General features: G+C 36.7%; 2 protein-coding genes across 3 annotated transcripts; one reads left to right on the forward strand and one right to left on the reverse strand.

Moving 5' to 3' along the window:
• Positions 1–244: 244 nt before the first annotated feature.
• LOC126760073 (uncharacterized) lies at positions 245–6394 on the forward strand. Its single transcript, XM_050475453.1, has 7 exons — positions 245–355; positions 415–523; positions 594–772; positions 2147–3251; positions 3316–3494; positions 3677–3870; positions 3936–6394. The coding sequence occupies exons 1-7, from the start codon at positions 345–347 to the stop codon at positions 4100–4102; spliced, it is 1944 nt and encodes a 647-aa protein (XP_050331410.1). The 5' UTR covers positions 245–344; the 3' UTR covers positions 4103–6394.
• A 1791-nt stretch (positions 6395–8185) lies between these two features.
• LOC126760107 (M-phase inducer phosphatase) lies at positions 8186–15990 on the reverse strand. Of its 2 annotated transcripts, XM_050475518.1 has the most exons (3): positions 15626–15990; positions 14405–14966; positions 8186–11959 (listed from the first exon to the last, which is right to left on the reverse strand). In XM_050475518.1, the coding sequence occupies exons 2-3, from the start codon at positions 14461–14463 to the stop codon at positions 10327–10329; spliced, it is 1692 nt and encodes a 563-aa protein (XP_050331475.1). In that variant the 5' UTR covers positions 14464–14966; positions 15626–15990; the 3' UTR covers positions 8186–10326. The 2 variants fall into 2 exon arrangements, with proteins under 2 accessions (XP_050331475.1, XP_050331485.1); XM_050475528.1 differs by lacking the exon at positions 14405–14966.
• Positions 15991–18065: the final 2075 nt, after the last annotated feature.

Genomic DNA, 18065 nt, shown 5'->3' on the forward strand with positions numbered 1-18065 from the left:
GACACGCGCCATACATATTCGTAAAGTAGAATTAGAAACGAGTATTTTAAGACATTTCACGTGAAAATTGGTGCACGTTTTCGCAAAAGCCGCTCTCCTGAACCTTTACCGAAAACCTTTCTTGCTTGCTACAATCATATCACAAAAATATCTATAATTAATTCTCATATAATTAATTTTTGCATTAAAACAATTGTGAATTAATTCACAATAGTACACAAATGCAACATTGCATGACAAAATCGAAATCTATTACAATTCATTTATGTCGGGTCAACTACCTGCAAAAAATTGTATGGTTTCGGGAAAGCATTGCACATTTTAGTTATTTCAATTGCTTAAACATGGATTATAAGTAATATTTGTGAATTTAATAAATGAAGCAAATGAAAATTTACAGAAAAATATTTACAGGGCGAAAAGAAACAAAAGGGCACAAATCAACAACGCCGCTTCAGATAAGTCACCACAAGCTGCCGGCCAAAATAATTACCAACACAACGGATTCAAAAAAGATATGAATGTAATTATAAAAGCTTTTTACTGAATTTTATATTGCAAAATTTTTAATTATACATACTTATTATACCTAGATTTCACCAAAGCAAAATGCTGTCAACCATTCTGCCGGTACTACTTTTCAAACCGGCGAGTGTATTGCTTGCCGTAAGACATCAATATGTGTATGTGAACGGTGGGGAGATTTTTACTGCTCACCGGATTGCCAAAAGAAAGATTGGCAAAGCCATAGATATATATGCTTCCCAATGCCGTAAGTGTTTTTAATTGCTTTTAAATTGTAATTACATTTATGTATATATCAACTATATTTAATACATACATATATTATTTAGGGAACCCCCTTATTATGTGTGAATCCGCTTAAAAAATGTTTACTATGGTGGTTTCATTTTCCATTATATCTTGTTTTCTAGTGATTTTGAAAGTAATTTGAAGCAAACACTTTATACATAATACACGTTCAAAAAAACAATTGAGCAATTCACAACCTGTCGTAAAGCATCGTAAAATCGTAAAATTATAAAAAAAAACAAGTGTAAAAATTTATAATTTTACGATTTTACGATGCTTTACGACAGGTTGTGAATTGAACTTATGATTGAATATCAAGACACGTAAAAGTAATATAAACAAGCTTCAATAACAAGAAAAATCGTTAATTTTTGTTGAACCGAATAATAGCATTCACAAGTACAAAAGTTTGCGTTCAAACATTGATTTTATCGTTCAGTTTGTATGGCAGCTATATGCTCTAGTGGACATATCTGGAAATTTTCTTTAGATGTAGTTTTGGGGATTAATCCATGGAAATTTTTGCGAAGATATCTAGTCATCTAATAAAGTTTTCCGTTCAAGGACACGATTTCGATCGTTAAATTTATATGGCACGTATGTATTGTCCGATATCGGTATTTTCGTGAAATGAGCGGCTTATTAGGGCGATAAGGGTGTGTGCTAAGTTACAGATCAATATCAAAAACTGAGGGGTTAGTTCGCGAATATACAGAGGTACAGACAGACGGATGACTAAATCGAATGAGCGGTCGGCTATCATCCATATTTTTTCGATGTAAAAACTCCATTTTGCGAAGTATTATACTGGGGTCCAGCAGGGGGAGTCCCCTCCCCGTTACTTTTTAATTTGTGTATTCCGAAACTCTCTCTCAGCCACCAGAGTGAATTTCCATCAGCTTGTACGCTGATGATTGCACGATGATCGATGATAAGTAAACGGCTATTAATTCCAATCTTATTTTGTATCTCGGGTGTATAACGTAATGCCGACAATCAAAATCTCGAAATTTAGAATCCCGAGAGTCAAAATACCGACAAATCAAAATACCGAATTAAAACACCGACAAATCAAGGAAAGGTGGCGTTGTTCGTTCGACGATCTGCGGCCTCCGGCCAAGAACACGCTCAGGATCATAATCCTTAGCCGGTAGCATTCTTTTTCTGTGCTTCGTAGAAATAAGGGCGGACAAGATAAAATATTTTTACATGTCGGCATTTTGATGGTGTTTTGATTTAGCTGCATATTTAAAATTTATCGGTATTTTGATGTGTCGGCATTTTGAACTTCTGTATTTTAAGTATATCCCTGTATCTCCTTTCATATTTATAGAAAATTGGTTCAACCATCATTAGTCTTGTCAACGGACGCTGTGTATCCTGTCAATGCGCCATTATTAACTGTTAACCAAATTTCGAATGCCAATAATATTCAACGTACTCAACAACAACCACAGAATTCTCGAAATAATTCTCAACAAAGTCATAGCTTGATGGGACATCCACCATTCTCAGATACCGATGGACAACAACAACAAGCAAATATTAGAGCACCACAGAAGGCTAATAATAAAGATGCAAAACAAGCGATCAAACACACCACAACAGCTACTATACCAACGGTAGACCTACCCAAGCCCAATAGTCATGTAACTTTGACCGGGTTTCGAACACCAAACCGTTGTTATGTGCGCGCTGTCAATCCGTCCGTTGACGATGACTCCATGTTGAATGCACGAAAAATTGATGTTTATGGCAAGGTTGCAAAACCTCTTGACGCAATGCCCAAGCTGCACAGTTATGCCATAGCACCTTATAACGGTGTTATGCATCGTGTAGAAGTGCTATTTGTACGTAACCCCGCCAACATTCGTGTGCTCTTTATTGATCGCGGTGTAATTGCGACACGAAATCTAAGGGATTTGCGTGAAATTTCCGATGAAATTATATCGCTTAAACAATATACATGTTTGATACAAATGCGCAATGTGTCCAATTATGTGTTGAGTGAGAAATTGACAAAACATTTTGCCCGTTACGAGGACCAAGACTTCAAAATAAAATATGATCGCGTCGAAAACGGTGTGGAGCTATTGCATTGGCAAAATGAAAAATCATTAAATGATGAAGTTGAGCAGTTTTGTAAGGAATCAGGCGCTGAGGTTTGGTCTGATGCTGTACGCAGCAGACAGAATACTGCTAATAAGAATACTAATGCGAATGTTAATAATGCTAAACAACAAAATTCAGCAGGCGACAGCCAAAATGTGGATGAGCCACACGATGACCAATTCTATGCGCTTGAACCAGGCTCGTCCGCAGGGAACTCACATGTAAGTGTGCAGCAGAAGCAATCTATACAAGAAGATCGTAATGGCATAAAAGAAGAGAAGAAGAACGAAAGTGTCGTTGAAGTAGAACATCCGACGATGAGAGCGGTAAGTTGTTTTATTTTTTAATTTTCAAATTTGAATCGTTATATGCAATATAAATTCTCTACAGCCTTTCGAAATTAACTACTTCAAAGTGAATTGTGCCCCTTTCAAGGCGGTTGTGCTTGATGTATCCTGCTTAGAAATCGGTTATTTGGGCTGTATCGCTCAGCATGATTTGGAATGTCTACAGATTGTTCATAAGCAGTTGGAGTCCATAACAGTATCTGATAAACCTTATAAGCCGCAGTAAGTCTAAAAAAATATGTGTAATTTTGTTGAATTTTTTATTTATAGTTTTGTATGACTAACGGTTATTTAAAAAGTTGTCTTAACAACATATATGGCATATTAATAAAGTTATGTGATACCTCGTGATCGATCCCATGCTCAATATTAAAAAAAAAAAACATTTTTCTGCTATTTTTCAGATTGGAGGAGTATTGCATCGCAAAATTTGAAGGAATGTGGTATCGCGCTCAGGTAATCGATATACCTAATGAATCCGAGTACACCGTGATGTATATCGACTTTACGAACGAAGCAACTTTGACTAGCGCCGATATACGCCACTTTCCTGCAAGCGTAACAGGGGCATGCAAAACAAGTCTATGTTTAATTGATGGTAAGTTCCTAGATAAACTTTTTTTTATTATAATTATTAAAATAAATGTGTTTTTCGTTGTACAGGCTTGCCAACAGATTTGAGTGCTGAGCTTATAAGATTTTTGAATGAAGAAATTCAACTGCAAACTGTCATTACCATTGATCGTGTGAAGAATATCGATGAGCAAGTAGTAGTTGTTGAATGTAAGAGTCTTTTGGACAAAATTCGACAAAATAATTTGCTAACTTAAATTCTATAAGTGCGCAATTATCGCTGGGACGATATATAATCTAAGCAATGATTCTTATTAAAAAATTGCTTAGCCTCCCACTATCACTCGCTTCGAGAAATACAATATGTAATTTTACATGGAAGTTAATATACTTCCCCTATCTTACTGAACAGTTGCAACACCGCATAATTGTTACAAATCCTTCTACATTGATTATAGCGAGTATTTTTTCTTTAATATTATATATTTTTTTTATACATTACACCCACTTTTTTTATAATATTTTATTATACATGACGCATGCAACGTACGTGAGCGCTCCAATACAAGTTTAAGACTTTTCTATCTCAATCCTTATATAACACACATCGGTAGATCCGTGAAACTGGAGCCTTTGGTCACTTTTGGTCTGCATCCTTGGAATATTTTGGTTTCGAAGAAATTTTTTCCTTAGCTACATAAATTTTGAGATGTAGCATTTTATTATGCCTAAAAATTTGTAAATGAAAAAATATATATTAAGGGGAAGTACAGTTATCCCTCTCTTGAAAGAAAATCACTCCACGGCCATGCTTTTCTTTTCATTTCATCGATAATATTTTTAAGAATATTGCATGCAACTAAAGATTATCCAACTTTTCGGAAATTAATTCTGGTTCGCATTTCAAAAAGTTTACAAATCCCTGAAATATGTACTATGTGGTTTAAGAATGAAATATAATATTCGATAACCGTATCTTCACATATTGTTATATTACACTAAATATGAAATTCATATTCGTTCAATGAAATTTCAACTACTGAAAATTTATATGTTATTTCACTAATGAAGTTCGCTAAAGAAAGCAAACAAATGCAATTTAATGCCCCTATTATGTGTGGTATAATATACAAGGGCTATTCGACTAGCCCTGGCAACTATAACAGTAATTTATATTATGTATGGCAATCTTGTCTACACAATCCAAAATGTAGTACATGATTGCTAAAAGTCTTCCGTTTTTAAGGGCCCCCATTCCTTCTTGTCAGAGCAACGCGGAAGAGAGCACCACTGATCTAACCCATTACCTTGTTACTCCAGCAACGCAGAAGGAAGCGTTACTGACCTAACCTACTGTGTTTGCTTAGGGTTTAACACTCGTCCACTCAGCTAATTTGCAAAAGATGTGCGTGCGTTGCTTTTCGGTGTTTTCGACTTTTTGCCACCATTGCCTGTTACGTGTTGACTATGTTGACAGCAACGTCGAAAAAGTCGTCGCTCTATGGTGTAGAGAGATTTCAGATTAGTGATGAAATCTCTCGTGCATATCTTAATCCTATGTACATCTTTGGTAAACCGGTTGACAATGGTAACAGCCGAATTTATGGTACAACATTCATGTGCGAATTCATACAACGCTAGTAGAGCTAGGAAGATGTCAATACACTAACTCTCAATGTCCTTTAGAACGTCAGCTTATTATGTTGCAGTGTTAGACTTTAGGGTTTTGGGTTTTGGTTAATATTGTTTTTATTTCCGCGACATAAAATATTCTCCAAATAGTTTTGGGGAGTCTTGTTGAGGTCCAGTAGTTCCGCTGCTGGATTTTCTGCTCGCATATGTCGTTGAAAAACTACTGATTCTCAATTCCAGCTCTTCTAGTGGCTGCCATCAACACACCTTTCTCCTTTCGGTATTCTTTTTTGATCGCTGGTATACTATTTCTCCCTAACAGCAATCAGACAATGCTGTTCCTGCCTTTTTCAAGTCTGCAGATTTCAAAGCACTCGTTGCTAAAGTATGTTAACTCAAATCGCCTTGCGTTTGTTAGGTTATGTTCTGGCGGATTCAAAAATTATATTGTAAGAAATGAAATCGTAATAACATACAAAAACGTTACTAATGTAACACATATGCATGTAAGACAAACAGATTGTGAACTATTTAATATTTGAATGCAAAATTGAGAGATAAAATCAAAAATACTGTAATAAAGATGAAATGTTTGGTTACAAAATTGTTGCTTACTTTTCTTTTGTAGTTCATAAAATTCTAGCATTGCAAGAATGTTTACCTTTTTTTTTATCAAAATAATGTTTGAAATAGTTGTAAGCAAGAAAAATAGTGTACTTATCAAACCTACGATTGATAAATGAATTTTAATGAGCGTAGTTGCCACAATACTAAAATATTATGACTTTGGAAACGAAATTGCACGCTTTAAAAAAAAACTAAATAAGGAACAAATTATTATCTTATTTGCAAAATATTTTTATACCATATTGTCTATGAATGAATAAATATATAATACATACTTACTATATATAAAATCATTGTTTTAATTTGACCACCCAGGAGAACGATTGAGGTAGCTGCTACCGCCTCTAGTCGTAACACTTTAAATCTTAACTCATATTTAAAGTGATTTCAGCGTTAGCAGGTTGGTTGTGTATTGTAGTTCTCCTTTGCTGCGCCGAAACCGAATAGCGCCTTGTTGAGTATATAGTATAGCAGTATTTTTTTCTTCGCTTCTTGCTGGGAACCGTCTGTTCTCTTTACGACTCTTATGCGAACAGAGACAAAGTTTGGTGCTAGATTGGGTGTAAGAATACCTCTTTACAGAGTACTACCTGCGGTGGAGAGGATGATGGTGCTTTTTGTCCTGATTGTTTTTTCGTTTTACCTAACCTCCTAACTGATTGAGGGATTTTGTGCAATGTTCTACTCTAGGTTAGGTTCGCTATGAACTTAAACGGTTCGTCGAATGCCAATGAGGTACCGCAGCTTTTTCCATGTTCATGGATACTGACGACGCGTCTAGTCTTACGATTACTCTTTCTTCTCACCTTCGTTTTTTCAAATTAAGTAGCTGAAAGATTGATATTCGTGAGTTCTAAGTCAAAGGAAATATTGACAAACATTGGATCGGCCGCAGGCGTTGTTTGGGCACCCACGTAGCTGCAGTTGAGTATAATCGTGCTTCTAATGGGTATCTGTGGCGAGCTGCTGTAGTCTATCTTCATTCCGCAGCTTCCAGGTGCACTCACAAGACCTGCACTATTAAGAAAGATTGGAGATCTTGTCAACTTAACTAGTGGGGTGCAGCTGAATTGAATCAAGTTATGCATTGCGAAATCAATTCTATCACCTTCGTACCTTCGTTCGTCAATGCAGGGGATTTTAAGTCTGAAGTTATTGTGCTGCGGTTTTCGGTGTATTATTGCCCCAAAGATCGAGTGGAATCACGGAAGGAAGTGTATATTAGTAATAGAAGTGCCATAATGCATTGCACCATTGGTGGAAAAGTAAATTGACAAGTATGCTGATGTGATTCTTCTTGACCGCATTTCTCGAATCGATCTGACCAACGTACGATCGATTCTAAGTATGCTCCACGCTGCTTCGAGTAAATCTGACCACTATATGACGGATTATAAATTTTTCCTAAATTCAGCTGCTTTGCCTATACGCATAAACAGACATTTTTAAGAAAATTTTTATTTTACTCAACACTTAACTGAATTAAAAACATTTCATATTCCGAAATCTTTTTTTTTTTTGTATTTGTATTAAATTTCCATTCTCATTTCACTTGCATCAAGCATACAAAAATTGCTTAAGGTAAGAATTTACGTTCATTTAATAATATTTTATTAAAACTATGAACACACTAAGGAATTTCGAACACTAAATTAGAGGTTATGTGAAATTTAGTAAAAATTACGTTATGCATTAAATATATTTTTGCTTTTTCTTTAATTAAAATGCGCAATCATAAAAATATACATACATATAGACGCGTACATTGGCATAAGAAAACAAAAAAAAAAACAAAATAAAAGAAACTAATAACATTTAAAATATAATCACAGTTAAAAATTTAAGTCAACGCTAAAACAATTCAAAGGGATATACATATAAACATATGTGTGTACGTGTGCGTGCTATATACACATGAATTTACAAATGCCTCGTTAAAGTGCGTTCAAACAAAATTACAATAAGTTTACAAAAGAAACTAAAAAATTAAATAAAATTAATATGTAATTAACAAAAATAACAAACATTTGCATTAAAACTAAGAATTTTGTTCGACATTTTCAAAAATTAAAAGACAAACATTTATGAAATATTCAAAAGAATTTATTTTGCTCGTCTGCAATTACATGAAGACTCATAACAGACACTTGGAACCCTTTGATTTTGCTCTGGCTACTTGATGCAATTGGTTTATTGTGTGGAGTTTTGCTCACTTCTTAGCAGAAGAAGTCGTCAAGACACAATCACGCTTATTTCAAGCCCCCAAAGTGTAAGCAACAATTTGTTGCTTGCACGCTCTCGCGCGCCGCTCAAAGTGGTACGACAAAGTATATTAAATTTCTTGCTGATTTTCGCTTTTCTTACTCTTTTTTTTGGTTGTAATTAAAGCCATGTAGTTTTGGTTGATAAATTTTTCTTATATATTTCCTTTTTTATATATTATTTTTGTATTGCATTTTTCATTTTTGTTTTCATTGTTTTTTTGTATTTTTTCGTGTTGTTTATATGAAAAAGAAAGCTTTGCTTTAAAAAAATAAAAAAGGGGTTCTTATAACATAAAATAAGCGTAATTGTTTTTAACTTTACGTTGAATTTGTTTGACTGCAGCGGGAACACAAGTAGTGTGTGTGTGTACGTGTGTGCCCAGATGCTAGTGCTAGTTGGTTGCGTGCGTTTCTGTGCGTACATCAGTGTACATATAAACATATGTATGTGTGCTTTGTATATATATATACATGGTTATGAATTCTTATATTGTGAATATTTCTTATATGTATTATATGTATGCGTTAATTAAGATCGAAAATCGAAACAAATATGAACCGAAAATAAACATAAAGAAAATCAATTTATAAACAAATTATTTGCATGTAAAAATATATAGCTTTACATTGTTGCTGCTTCATTTTCATTTTAATTTTTTTGTTTTTTTTTTTTTGCAAATTTCTAAATTGCTTTTACTGTACACATACAAATTATACATAATAATGCACAAATTTCGATTTTTTTGCTTTTGTTTTTGTGATTGCTTAGCATAGCATATCCTATAATAAACATACACATATATGTATATACATACATATATACTATGAATTATTTACGCATGAAATTCACTAAGAAAATATATTACATTTGTATTTTATTTTATACTTTTGTAACTAAATAAATTAAGGGTGCTTTTGTGCATACAAAAATTTATTATTATAATTTACAATGGGTGAGTTATGCGGCGCACGTTTGTTTGTGCGTGTGTTGCGCGTGCTGTGTTTGGTAGCGCCTCTTCACATACATATATAACTAGGCAAATTAAATTAAGCTAACTAAAGCTATTCATAGCAAATAAATTAAATATTTTAAGCATTTTTTTACAAACGTTGCGTTATGCTTAACTCATACATATAAATACATACATACACATTATTTACATGGAGGCGCTAACACAGGCGCTCACACAGCGGTACATGGCATTGACTCGATCCCCAGTGACTTAGTAGCCTTGAAAGTGTCCTTTCTTACACTTACATATGAATATATGTACAATAGTATACGCGCATGCATACACACACGCACACACACATGCATAAGCACTCGCATGCAGTCTATGCATAAACGAGCTTGCAAATTATGTTTTGCTTTGTTTTTTTTTTGTGGTTTTGTAGTACATACATACACATAAAACGTTTCTATAAAATAAAATCCAAATTGGACATAAAACATCGAATAAAAAATTCAACAAAAACAAATTGAATGTAAATTTGATGAAAGTGGTGTGTTTGTGCGTTGTGATTTTGCTAATGCATGTGTATATATACATGTGTGTTTGTGTAGTATGAGTGCGAGTGTATGTGTGCCTGTCCCAAAACTCTGTTGGGTGTTGGCATTGGGAGCCCAACTGCAAAAGTTGGTGTTGAAACTGTTGTGGGTGAATGTTTTTTTCTTTTGTTTTTGTAGTTTAGCGTTAGTTAAAGCTGGCCGTTTGAATTTGTACTGCAATCGTGAATTTGTACTCCCTCCAACCGCACTCCTTGTCAAATTCGCAGCCTTATTAGTTGCTGCTGATGTTTTATTTAACGTCGACCGCATGCGCGCCCGCCTGCCGCTCAGCTTCTGTATGAAAATTTTTTTTTTTCATACTAACTAAAGCTGTGGCGTTGGTTAAACAAGCGTATAGTGATTTGACTCATTTGCTGCACTGTTGCTGCTGCCGCTTGCACGCATCGCCTTACAACATTAGCCGTGAGCGCGATTTCTTTAGGCGTCCTGTAGCACCGCCCAAACCGCTGTCGCCGTTCCAGGACTTTGTCTTGGAGCGGAAATGACGATACGCGCTGTTGTACGCTGGCTCCAACATGGGGCGGTAATCAGTCGGATCACACAGCTCCGAATGATGTTCGTAGAATTCTTTGTAGCCATTGTGTAGCAGATAGATCTCGGGGTAGTCGAGTGACGGATAGCAATTGGTATTGCGTTCACGATCGGTGCTGCGCAAGAAGCGCGACAATTTCGGGCCACGCTCTGATGAGAATTCACAATGGAAAATAATGATATTGCGACGATGATCATTGGTTGCTTTACGCTGTTCCATTTCAGTCTTTTGTTGCGTGAGGAACTCCTCGAGTATCTGCTCGTGCGTGTACAGATTTTGAGCGCCGCGTATGTGGCCACCTTCGAATTCGTATGGATAGCGACAATCGATGATGCGATAGTTGGCCACAACATTGCTGAATTCGCCGCGCACCAAGCGTGCCATTGTGTCACAGGAGATTGATTTCAAATCGCGATGTCGACCATCCATTAGTGGTAGTACATAGGGTTTGCTGAAATCACCGATGAGATCTGGTTCGTCCTTGTTCTCCGAACGTGCAAGCGCCGACATGATTTCGGCATCATTCATCGACATGCTCTTGCGCAATGGTGGTGGATGGCTGAGTTTGGGTTGAGGCGCTGGCAGTGCTGGTAGTGACATTGTTAGAGAGTCGTCGAGATTCTCCTTTTCGGCTTCAATGCGGTAACGCTTAATAAGTACCGGCGAGTTGGTCTTCGATGGTGGATCGGGACGTTTGAAACAACCGCTAATGGCATTCTGGTTGCGTTCCGTTGTTAGCAGCTTAACGCCATAAGGACTGGTAGCAATTTCTTGCACTTGTTTAAGCAGCGTCTCTGGCGTCTTGGGTAGACAATTGTCAGTCATGCTTAGGCAACGCCGCACTGGTGGACGGCGCATCTCAGGTGTTCTCAATGGTTCGAACAACTGTGGCTGTTCGACGGTACGGTGGGCAGGTGATAATATATTCTTGATTTGTCCGACAAACAACGAATCTAGATCGCTGGGAATTTTTGGCATGTTATTTGATGGCATCATTGAATTACCAAGTGATTCCATTTCAAAGAGATCCATGTAATCTTCTTCCATGGACGAAGACCCCATCGAACCAGATGACAAACTGTGGAAAATGCGCAAACTTTTCGGTGGTGTCGGTGTGCGAGTACTACCATTGGCGGCAATGTTATGTTGTAGCTTCTGTAGGCGATTTACGAATGACTGGCGTTGACGACCACCATTCTGACCGTTAGCTTCTTGATTATATTTCGGTACGCTTGGTTGTTGTAATATTTGGAAACGACAAGGCGATCCTTCAGGTGACAGCAAACCCATCTGTTGTGGCAAATCGAAAACGTTCGAACTCTGATTTGGTTCTTCAACATTTTCCTCATCGCCATAAAATGACAGTTGATGGTCGACTACCATATCATTAATCGGGCTGCTCAAAATATTCCGGGGCTGGCGTTGACGTGTAGCTCCATTACTGCTGGCAGCGGCTGCGACTGTATTCGAGTCGTGTGGCATTTGACAGCTAAAATGCAAACAGAAGAACAAATTCGATATTAAAAATATATTCAACGATATATTTATGTTAAAAATTAATCAAAATAAAAGGAAAAGTTGTGAAACAAAAATAAACAAAAACAAATCGGCAGGTATTTACAAGCAAATCACAAAATAAATATTCCTCGCAAGGAGCGTAGTGCGAAAGTCAGTGTTTTTGGAGTTGTAGCTGAAAAGCCACAAGGCAGGAGCCATTCTTAAGCACAAATAGAAACGTACAATGTCGAAGGATACACAAAATAGAACTGAATCAAATTGGAAGAATTGACGCTACAACTACCAAGCACAGCGTGCTAGCACGGCGCAGGCGTACACAGGCAGCTGATGGACAAAGTAGGTGTGCGCCTGTGCTGGTGTGTGCATGTAAATGCATGTGCAAGTGATGGGTTCATTCAACTTGAACAGGCCTAGCACAAGCGCAGTTGTAAATGTATTTATTTATGGTATCAAATAGTAGGATGATAGCGACGAACTCGGCTGCTGTTGCTGGTGTTGATGATAGTGCTAGAGCGCTGGTGTTAGTATTGTTGGTGGTGTACATGCGCAGGAAAATGCGACCCACAAGCGATCAAAATATATACTATAAACATACATACATACAAATATGCTTACAAAGTGAGGGTTGTTCCAAGCAACAACAATAAACCCAAGTAGCGCATGTTACACAGCTACGCTGCTGGGGTACTGTACCCTCACTGTAGTAGAAGTGCACATCAGTCCCATAGCTCGAGTCAACATTCACATTCGGTTGATATCGATCGACAAAGTGGAGGAAGGCGAATATGCTAGTAAAAATGTACATAAATATACATATACAGACATAAGTACGTGGCGTACATATGTGGCTATGTGCTCCGTATGGAATTCAATGCACAACAAGAATTAGAGGTCGACAGCACAATTGGACTCTTATGAATTGCACAGAGCCGCAGATGTTACGGCAGTGCCGGCTGGCTGGTCGCCGACTTGGCCATTGATATAACAGTTAAGAAAATAAGAAAAAAGTTGTGCTTGACTTACTACACGGACTAAATGACGGACCCGCAAGAACGCGGAAATAAGGAAGTAACCAACTAAGCGTACACGTCAAACATAGTAACACAATTACGTCAGGCAGAGGCCGAATGCGGCGTGCACTGAAATGCAAGTAATTCCCTAAGAATTTCAAACAAGATGGGTAGGAAAACTATAAAGTCACGCTGCGTACACGACATAAACGAAGGGACAAGAAGAAAATAAAACTTGCTGCCATTCCCCCACGGTTTTAAATTGTGCAACACTGAGCTCATATGTGTTTATAAAAGAAAAAAGTAAATATTATATACATATGTATGAAATAAAACTGCACGTAGAATATACACGAACGGCGGAAATATTATTATTAGGCCAGGTCGTTAACTTAATAAGGAAGTTGTGAATGCCAGAAAAAGTTGCTAGGAAGACGCAGTCAAGCGGAAAGTAGATGCACAAGGCAAAGAAGTCGGAAATAGGAAGCCAAACAAAAGCAGAAAACCGCAAGACGCCAACGTACCGCAACGCGCTGCCAAGTGAAGGCAAAAACACCTATCCAGGCGCTTTAATATTTATGTACATATTTCAGGCTGTGGTCATGCCCCAAATCACAGCGCTCGATTTAATTGTAAGCTCCCGTTTAAGAAGGAAATGACGAACGCGACGGTGCGATTTGTACGTGCCAGCTTAAAGCCAAACAAAAGCGAAAGAAGTAATAAAAAATACTATTACTTACGAGTCTGGCATATGAAAAGCAACAGTTAAAAAAAAAGTAATATAAAATCAACAGCAACAGCAACGCACATACAAAAAGAACTCTCACTTTTCTTTAGCTTATTAATGGGGAGAATGACCGCATACGGAACTGATTGGCCGGCAAAACGCCACAGCGCAATCACGAACGTTGGTTATTGCAGCGCACGGAAAATGTAAACACGTTGTAACAACAAGAAAAAAATCTAGAAAATGTTGGAACCGTTGAAATGGAGTTCAAGTTCAGCATTGTCTGCTTGTTGGTGTTGTTAGCGAGTTGGGGCTTGCGCCGCAGAATGAGAGTGAATAGCAGCAAGGGAGCGTTAGAGCTCAGCGAAAAAACAGTGGCGTGGAATATTTTTGTGATTTGGGCAATGAAGTGGGTAGGTATACTTATAAACTGCAACCGCACTAGAAGTCGTGTAGAATGCACTGAATTACTATTATTATTATTTTTTTTTTCAAATTAAGAATTGCACTGGTTGTTTTGCACTTTTTAAAATTTTTAGTTCCTTCAAATTATATCCGCATCCGGGTTCATAGCATGCTTTGTAATTTAATTTTTGAAATTACTTGGTATGCTCAAAGTCTGATGCCTTACAAACTGTCTTTATGAAATTTTTTCAATGCACTTCGCTGTGATATTTACCTTGCAAATTCCATAGCCATTTCTCCGTTGGTTTCTTCGGCAATTGTGTCCCACATCATTTTGTAGTTTTCTGAGATATTGTGTTTAATTAAAAGATTTTAAAATTTTGCGACAGTGTAATGTCGGGCGTTAGTTTTTTTTTGTATGATGGACGCGAGAATTGTTGTAGCACAATTTTCCGTATATTTTATCTGGCAGTAGCACTTCGTCAGTTTCAACTCCTTCACGTGTTACTGCTTATTCCTTTGTGGTTATTTGCACTTAAAATTTTTAAAATTTTTGCTGCATTTTTGTGAGTGTGTTAATTTCACTTGTTTTACTATTTGGTTTTGCTTTTTATTGCAGTCTTTTTACCGGCCAATGGGCTTTGTACTCTTTGCACTTTTTATACACAAATTAAAAGATTTTTGCTAACTTTTTGTGGAAAAATGTCCGTCACTTTCAATTGATTTCATTTGTAGCGTTCTTTAAGTACTTAATATTATTATTATCCACATATACTTGGTAACATTTTTTGTTTAGCATGTAATCCAATATTGCTTCTAGTCCCGAATCGTCGTATCTGTTTATAGTTGATATGGTTCAAATAAACTTGCATTGGATATTGAAATTGATATATTTAAACACCACAAAATCCAATCTTAACCAATTTTTCAGTGAACAGGCCAAGCGCACTATGCGATACTATAATATAATACACATAGCACTAAGCAAAAACTCGAACTAATCCACTCATCGTCGAACCACCGGCTTTTATACAAAATTTTACGCGCGCTCTATTTTACATTAAACACTCAAAAACGCTGCACGCACACTACAGAGAAACTGCAGCGCTGCTACCACTGCAACAACAATGCCTTAAGTTTGGCCGAAAGGCCAGAGTGAGAGAACAAAGAACTACCCCGTTGCAAGAACAAATCTTGTGCGAATAACTCGAAGTCAGTTAGCGCTAGAAGAGAGCGGCGCTCAACTACTCAAACTCTGCGCAGCTGAGAGAGTGCAACAGCATCGACAATCAATAGTGCACAAAGCACCACCGAAAAGGTGCGAACAAGTGGAAATGGCAAACGACTCGGAGGAAAGTGAAGAAAATTGCGCGAAAGGCGCAAAAGGATGCTTTGATTTCTCGTGGTAGCATATGGCGCCAAGGCAGACAGATATCTTCTTGCGGCTGACGTACCTTTTGTTCGCTTGCATGTATGCACTTTTTAACTTACATACCAGTATTTTTCTCACTCTAGCTGCTCCAAAGAAAAATGCAGTTTTCTTCAAGATGCCTCTGGTGTCCTGAGTGGGCCTGGTCAGCTGTTCGGGTGACTATGGTGTCTGTCGTGACAGCAGTTGTAGAGTAACAAGGATGCACTCTTTTTCCTTACAAATTTTGACACAAAGAACACACGGAACTGCACAAAAAAGTAACAATTATGTATCTCACAAGACGGCAGAACAAGTGCAATAACAATATCAGTTTAATATTTTTGTGTTCAATTGAAAAAGTGTGTGAATTCCAGATTTTGGATACAGAAATGTATAAAGTTGAAAAAATCGTATAAAGACCGATAATGGCCACCTCGTTGTCAGGTAAGACTTAATTTCGCTTTCGGCGGATCACGGGCTTTTTTCAACAATTCTTGGGATTTGCTCAAATGGCCGCTAATAATTAATTTGTTGTTGCCGAACACTTCGGCAGAAATTTGGCACTTCTTCGGGCGTTGTGCGCTTTATCATTAACATACATACATTCGCACAGCCATGCATGCATTGGCACATGTGTGTGTGTGCAGAAACTCGCCGGTACTGTTCTACAGCTGTTCGCCTAACCGGCAACAACAAAACTTTTTTTGTGTTGTTGTTTGCAATGTTAATTAGTTAATTGTTGTTTTTCCTTAACACATCTTCGTACATTTCAATTTCTCTCCTTCCACTCAATCCTTGCAAGTCATCAGCTGAGCAGTGATTTTTCATATTTTTTTCTCGTTTTCATTCTGCTGCCACTGTCAGTGCTGCACAACTCAGCTGTGATCTCTTTCTTGCCTACCATCTCTGTTTACATATTCTACCTTTTTGCTCTTAACGTTGATAACAACAAACGAGAGTAAATGGCAGTAGCAGCGCCCGAAAATGAAGTCAACGTCGACGAACGCAACAACAGCAATATTGATGGACGGCTCTGCAATCAGTTGTTGATCATATGGGCCAGGCGACAAAGCCAAAAAAATAATGTGCGCGCTCTCGGCAACGAAATGACCAACAAATAAGCAAACACACAACAACAATACTAAAGTAAATCACAATTCTAGAGTTTTGGAGAGTTACCAAATCTAAGAATTTGAAAATACCCAACAATTAAATGGAGTCTTATATTCGAAAATAAAATATATGTACTCATTACTTATACATATTTACTCATTTAATCAACACTTCTATATGTTTATATGTATATCTCATATAAGATATATGTATATCACATGTACATAACGATATACATATGTATACTGATTTAATCAATCCCTTTAGTTTTGGTAAATTTTTCAATCTGTATTAATAATAGCCCTTTGCTTAAGCAAGATACTTCCTTCTAATATGTTGTTAGTGTTTTGAAAATATTCGAAAAAATATCTGTTGACAAAGGCTTTAGAACATATGTATGTATACAGGCCATAGGGAAAACCAGTGCCCAATGAGGAGTAATGAATTCATGGAGAAAATAAACTTAAAAAATTTAGAACTCCGGGCCCGGTAGAAATTGTTTCCTATTTATCCCCTTTCTTCGCTAAAAAACATTTATGAATGCCTCACTCAGCCTTTTCATTATAGTAATTCTTTGGAGTCTTAACTTGGTATACTGTTTATAGAATTTTGGGGTTTACAACAAAGTTGGCTTAGGCACTTGGTTTTAGTCGAATGTAAGCAATTTTCAACTTTAAACTTAGTTCAGAAAATTTTCTGCAATATATAGAATTTCATGTTTATTGTTTATGTTTTTAAAAGAAATTATTTAAGTCTCTGAAAATAATACTTTTTGATACACCTTGCAATCAAATCCTGATCTTCTTAATTAAATACCATAATTTTCCCCGAACTCGAATTTCAGCACTGCCCATATTATAAACTTTCTTAAAATATCATATCACGTTGGACATCCCAAATATTGAGAGATGAGAGACAAGGATATAAGCTGCAATATTCTTAAAATACATAGCGGGTATTGAGTACTAGATTATTGTATATTCATCCATGTTGAAACAGTTAGCAATTAAAATTTGATTTTCTTCATTAAATAGTTTTCCTCGAAATAACTGCAGATAATATATACCTTCTTAAAACGAGGAAATCCTTCATTCATTGTCGTGGATATTACAAATATCGGGTGTGATTTTATAAGAATCCTTCTATCATTGTAGTTATAAAGGTTGGATATTACAAATATGGGGAGATGATTTTATAGGAATATGAGCTTTAGTATCCTTTGATCAACATAGTGCGTGTGGGTGGGACATTTATTATAATGTTCATGTTCATACTAAGTTTTGAAGCACTTGTTTTTTTTTGGTAATTTTTTGACAAAATTCTCGCCAGCTAAATACGGGATATGGCAACCGTAATTATTACTTTTCTTATCTTACTTATTCTCCTCGTTTGCTCTTTAAAGGAGACAAGC

This window comes from Bactrocera neohumeralis, chromosome 2 (assembly GCF_024586455.1).
Source record: "Bactrocera neohumeralis isolate Rockhampton chromosome 2, APGP_CSIRO_Bneo_wtdbg2-racon-allhic-juicebox.fasta_v2, whole genome shotgun sequence".
In the NCBI taxonomy this organism is placed as follows: domain Eukaryota; kingdom Metazoa; phylum Arthropoda; class Insecta; order Diptera; family Tephritidae; genus Bactrocera; species Bactrocera neohumeralis.

Bases quoted from the DNA above. Each gene is read 5' to 3' on its own strand.
- LOC126760073 (XM_050475453.1), top strand. The intron at 773-2,146 runs GTAAGTGTTTTT...TCATATTTATAG, and splicing joins TATATATGCTTCCCAATGCC to AAAATTGGTTCAACCATCAT. The intron at 3,871-3,935 runs GTAAGTTCCTAG...TTCGTTGTACAG, and splicing joins AAGTCTATGTTTAATTGATG to GCTTGCCAACAGATTTGAGT.
- LOC126760107 (XM_050475518.1), bottom strand. From the start codon at position 14,463: ATGATGTGGGACACAATTGCCGAAGAAACCAACGGAGAAATGGCTATG. The intron at 11,960-14,404 runs GTAAATATCACA...TTTGCATTTTAG, and splicing joins ATGGCTATGGAATTTGCAAG to CTGTCAAATGCCACACGACT.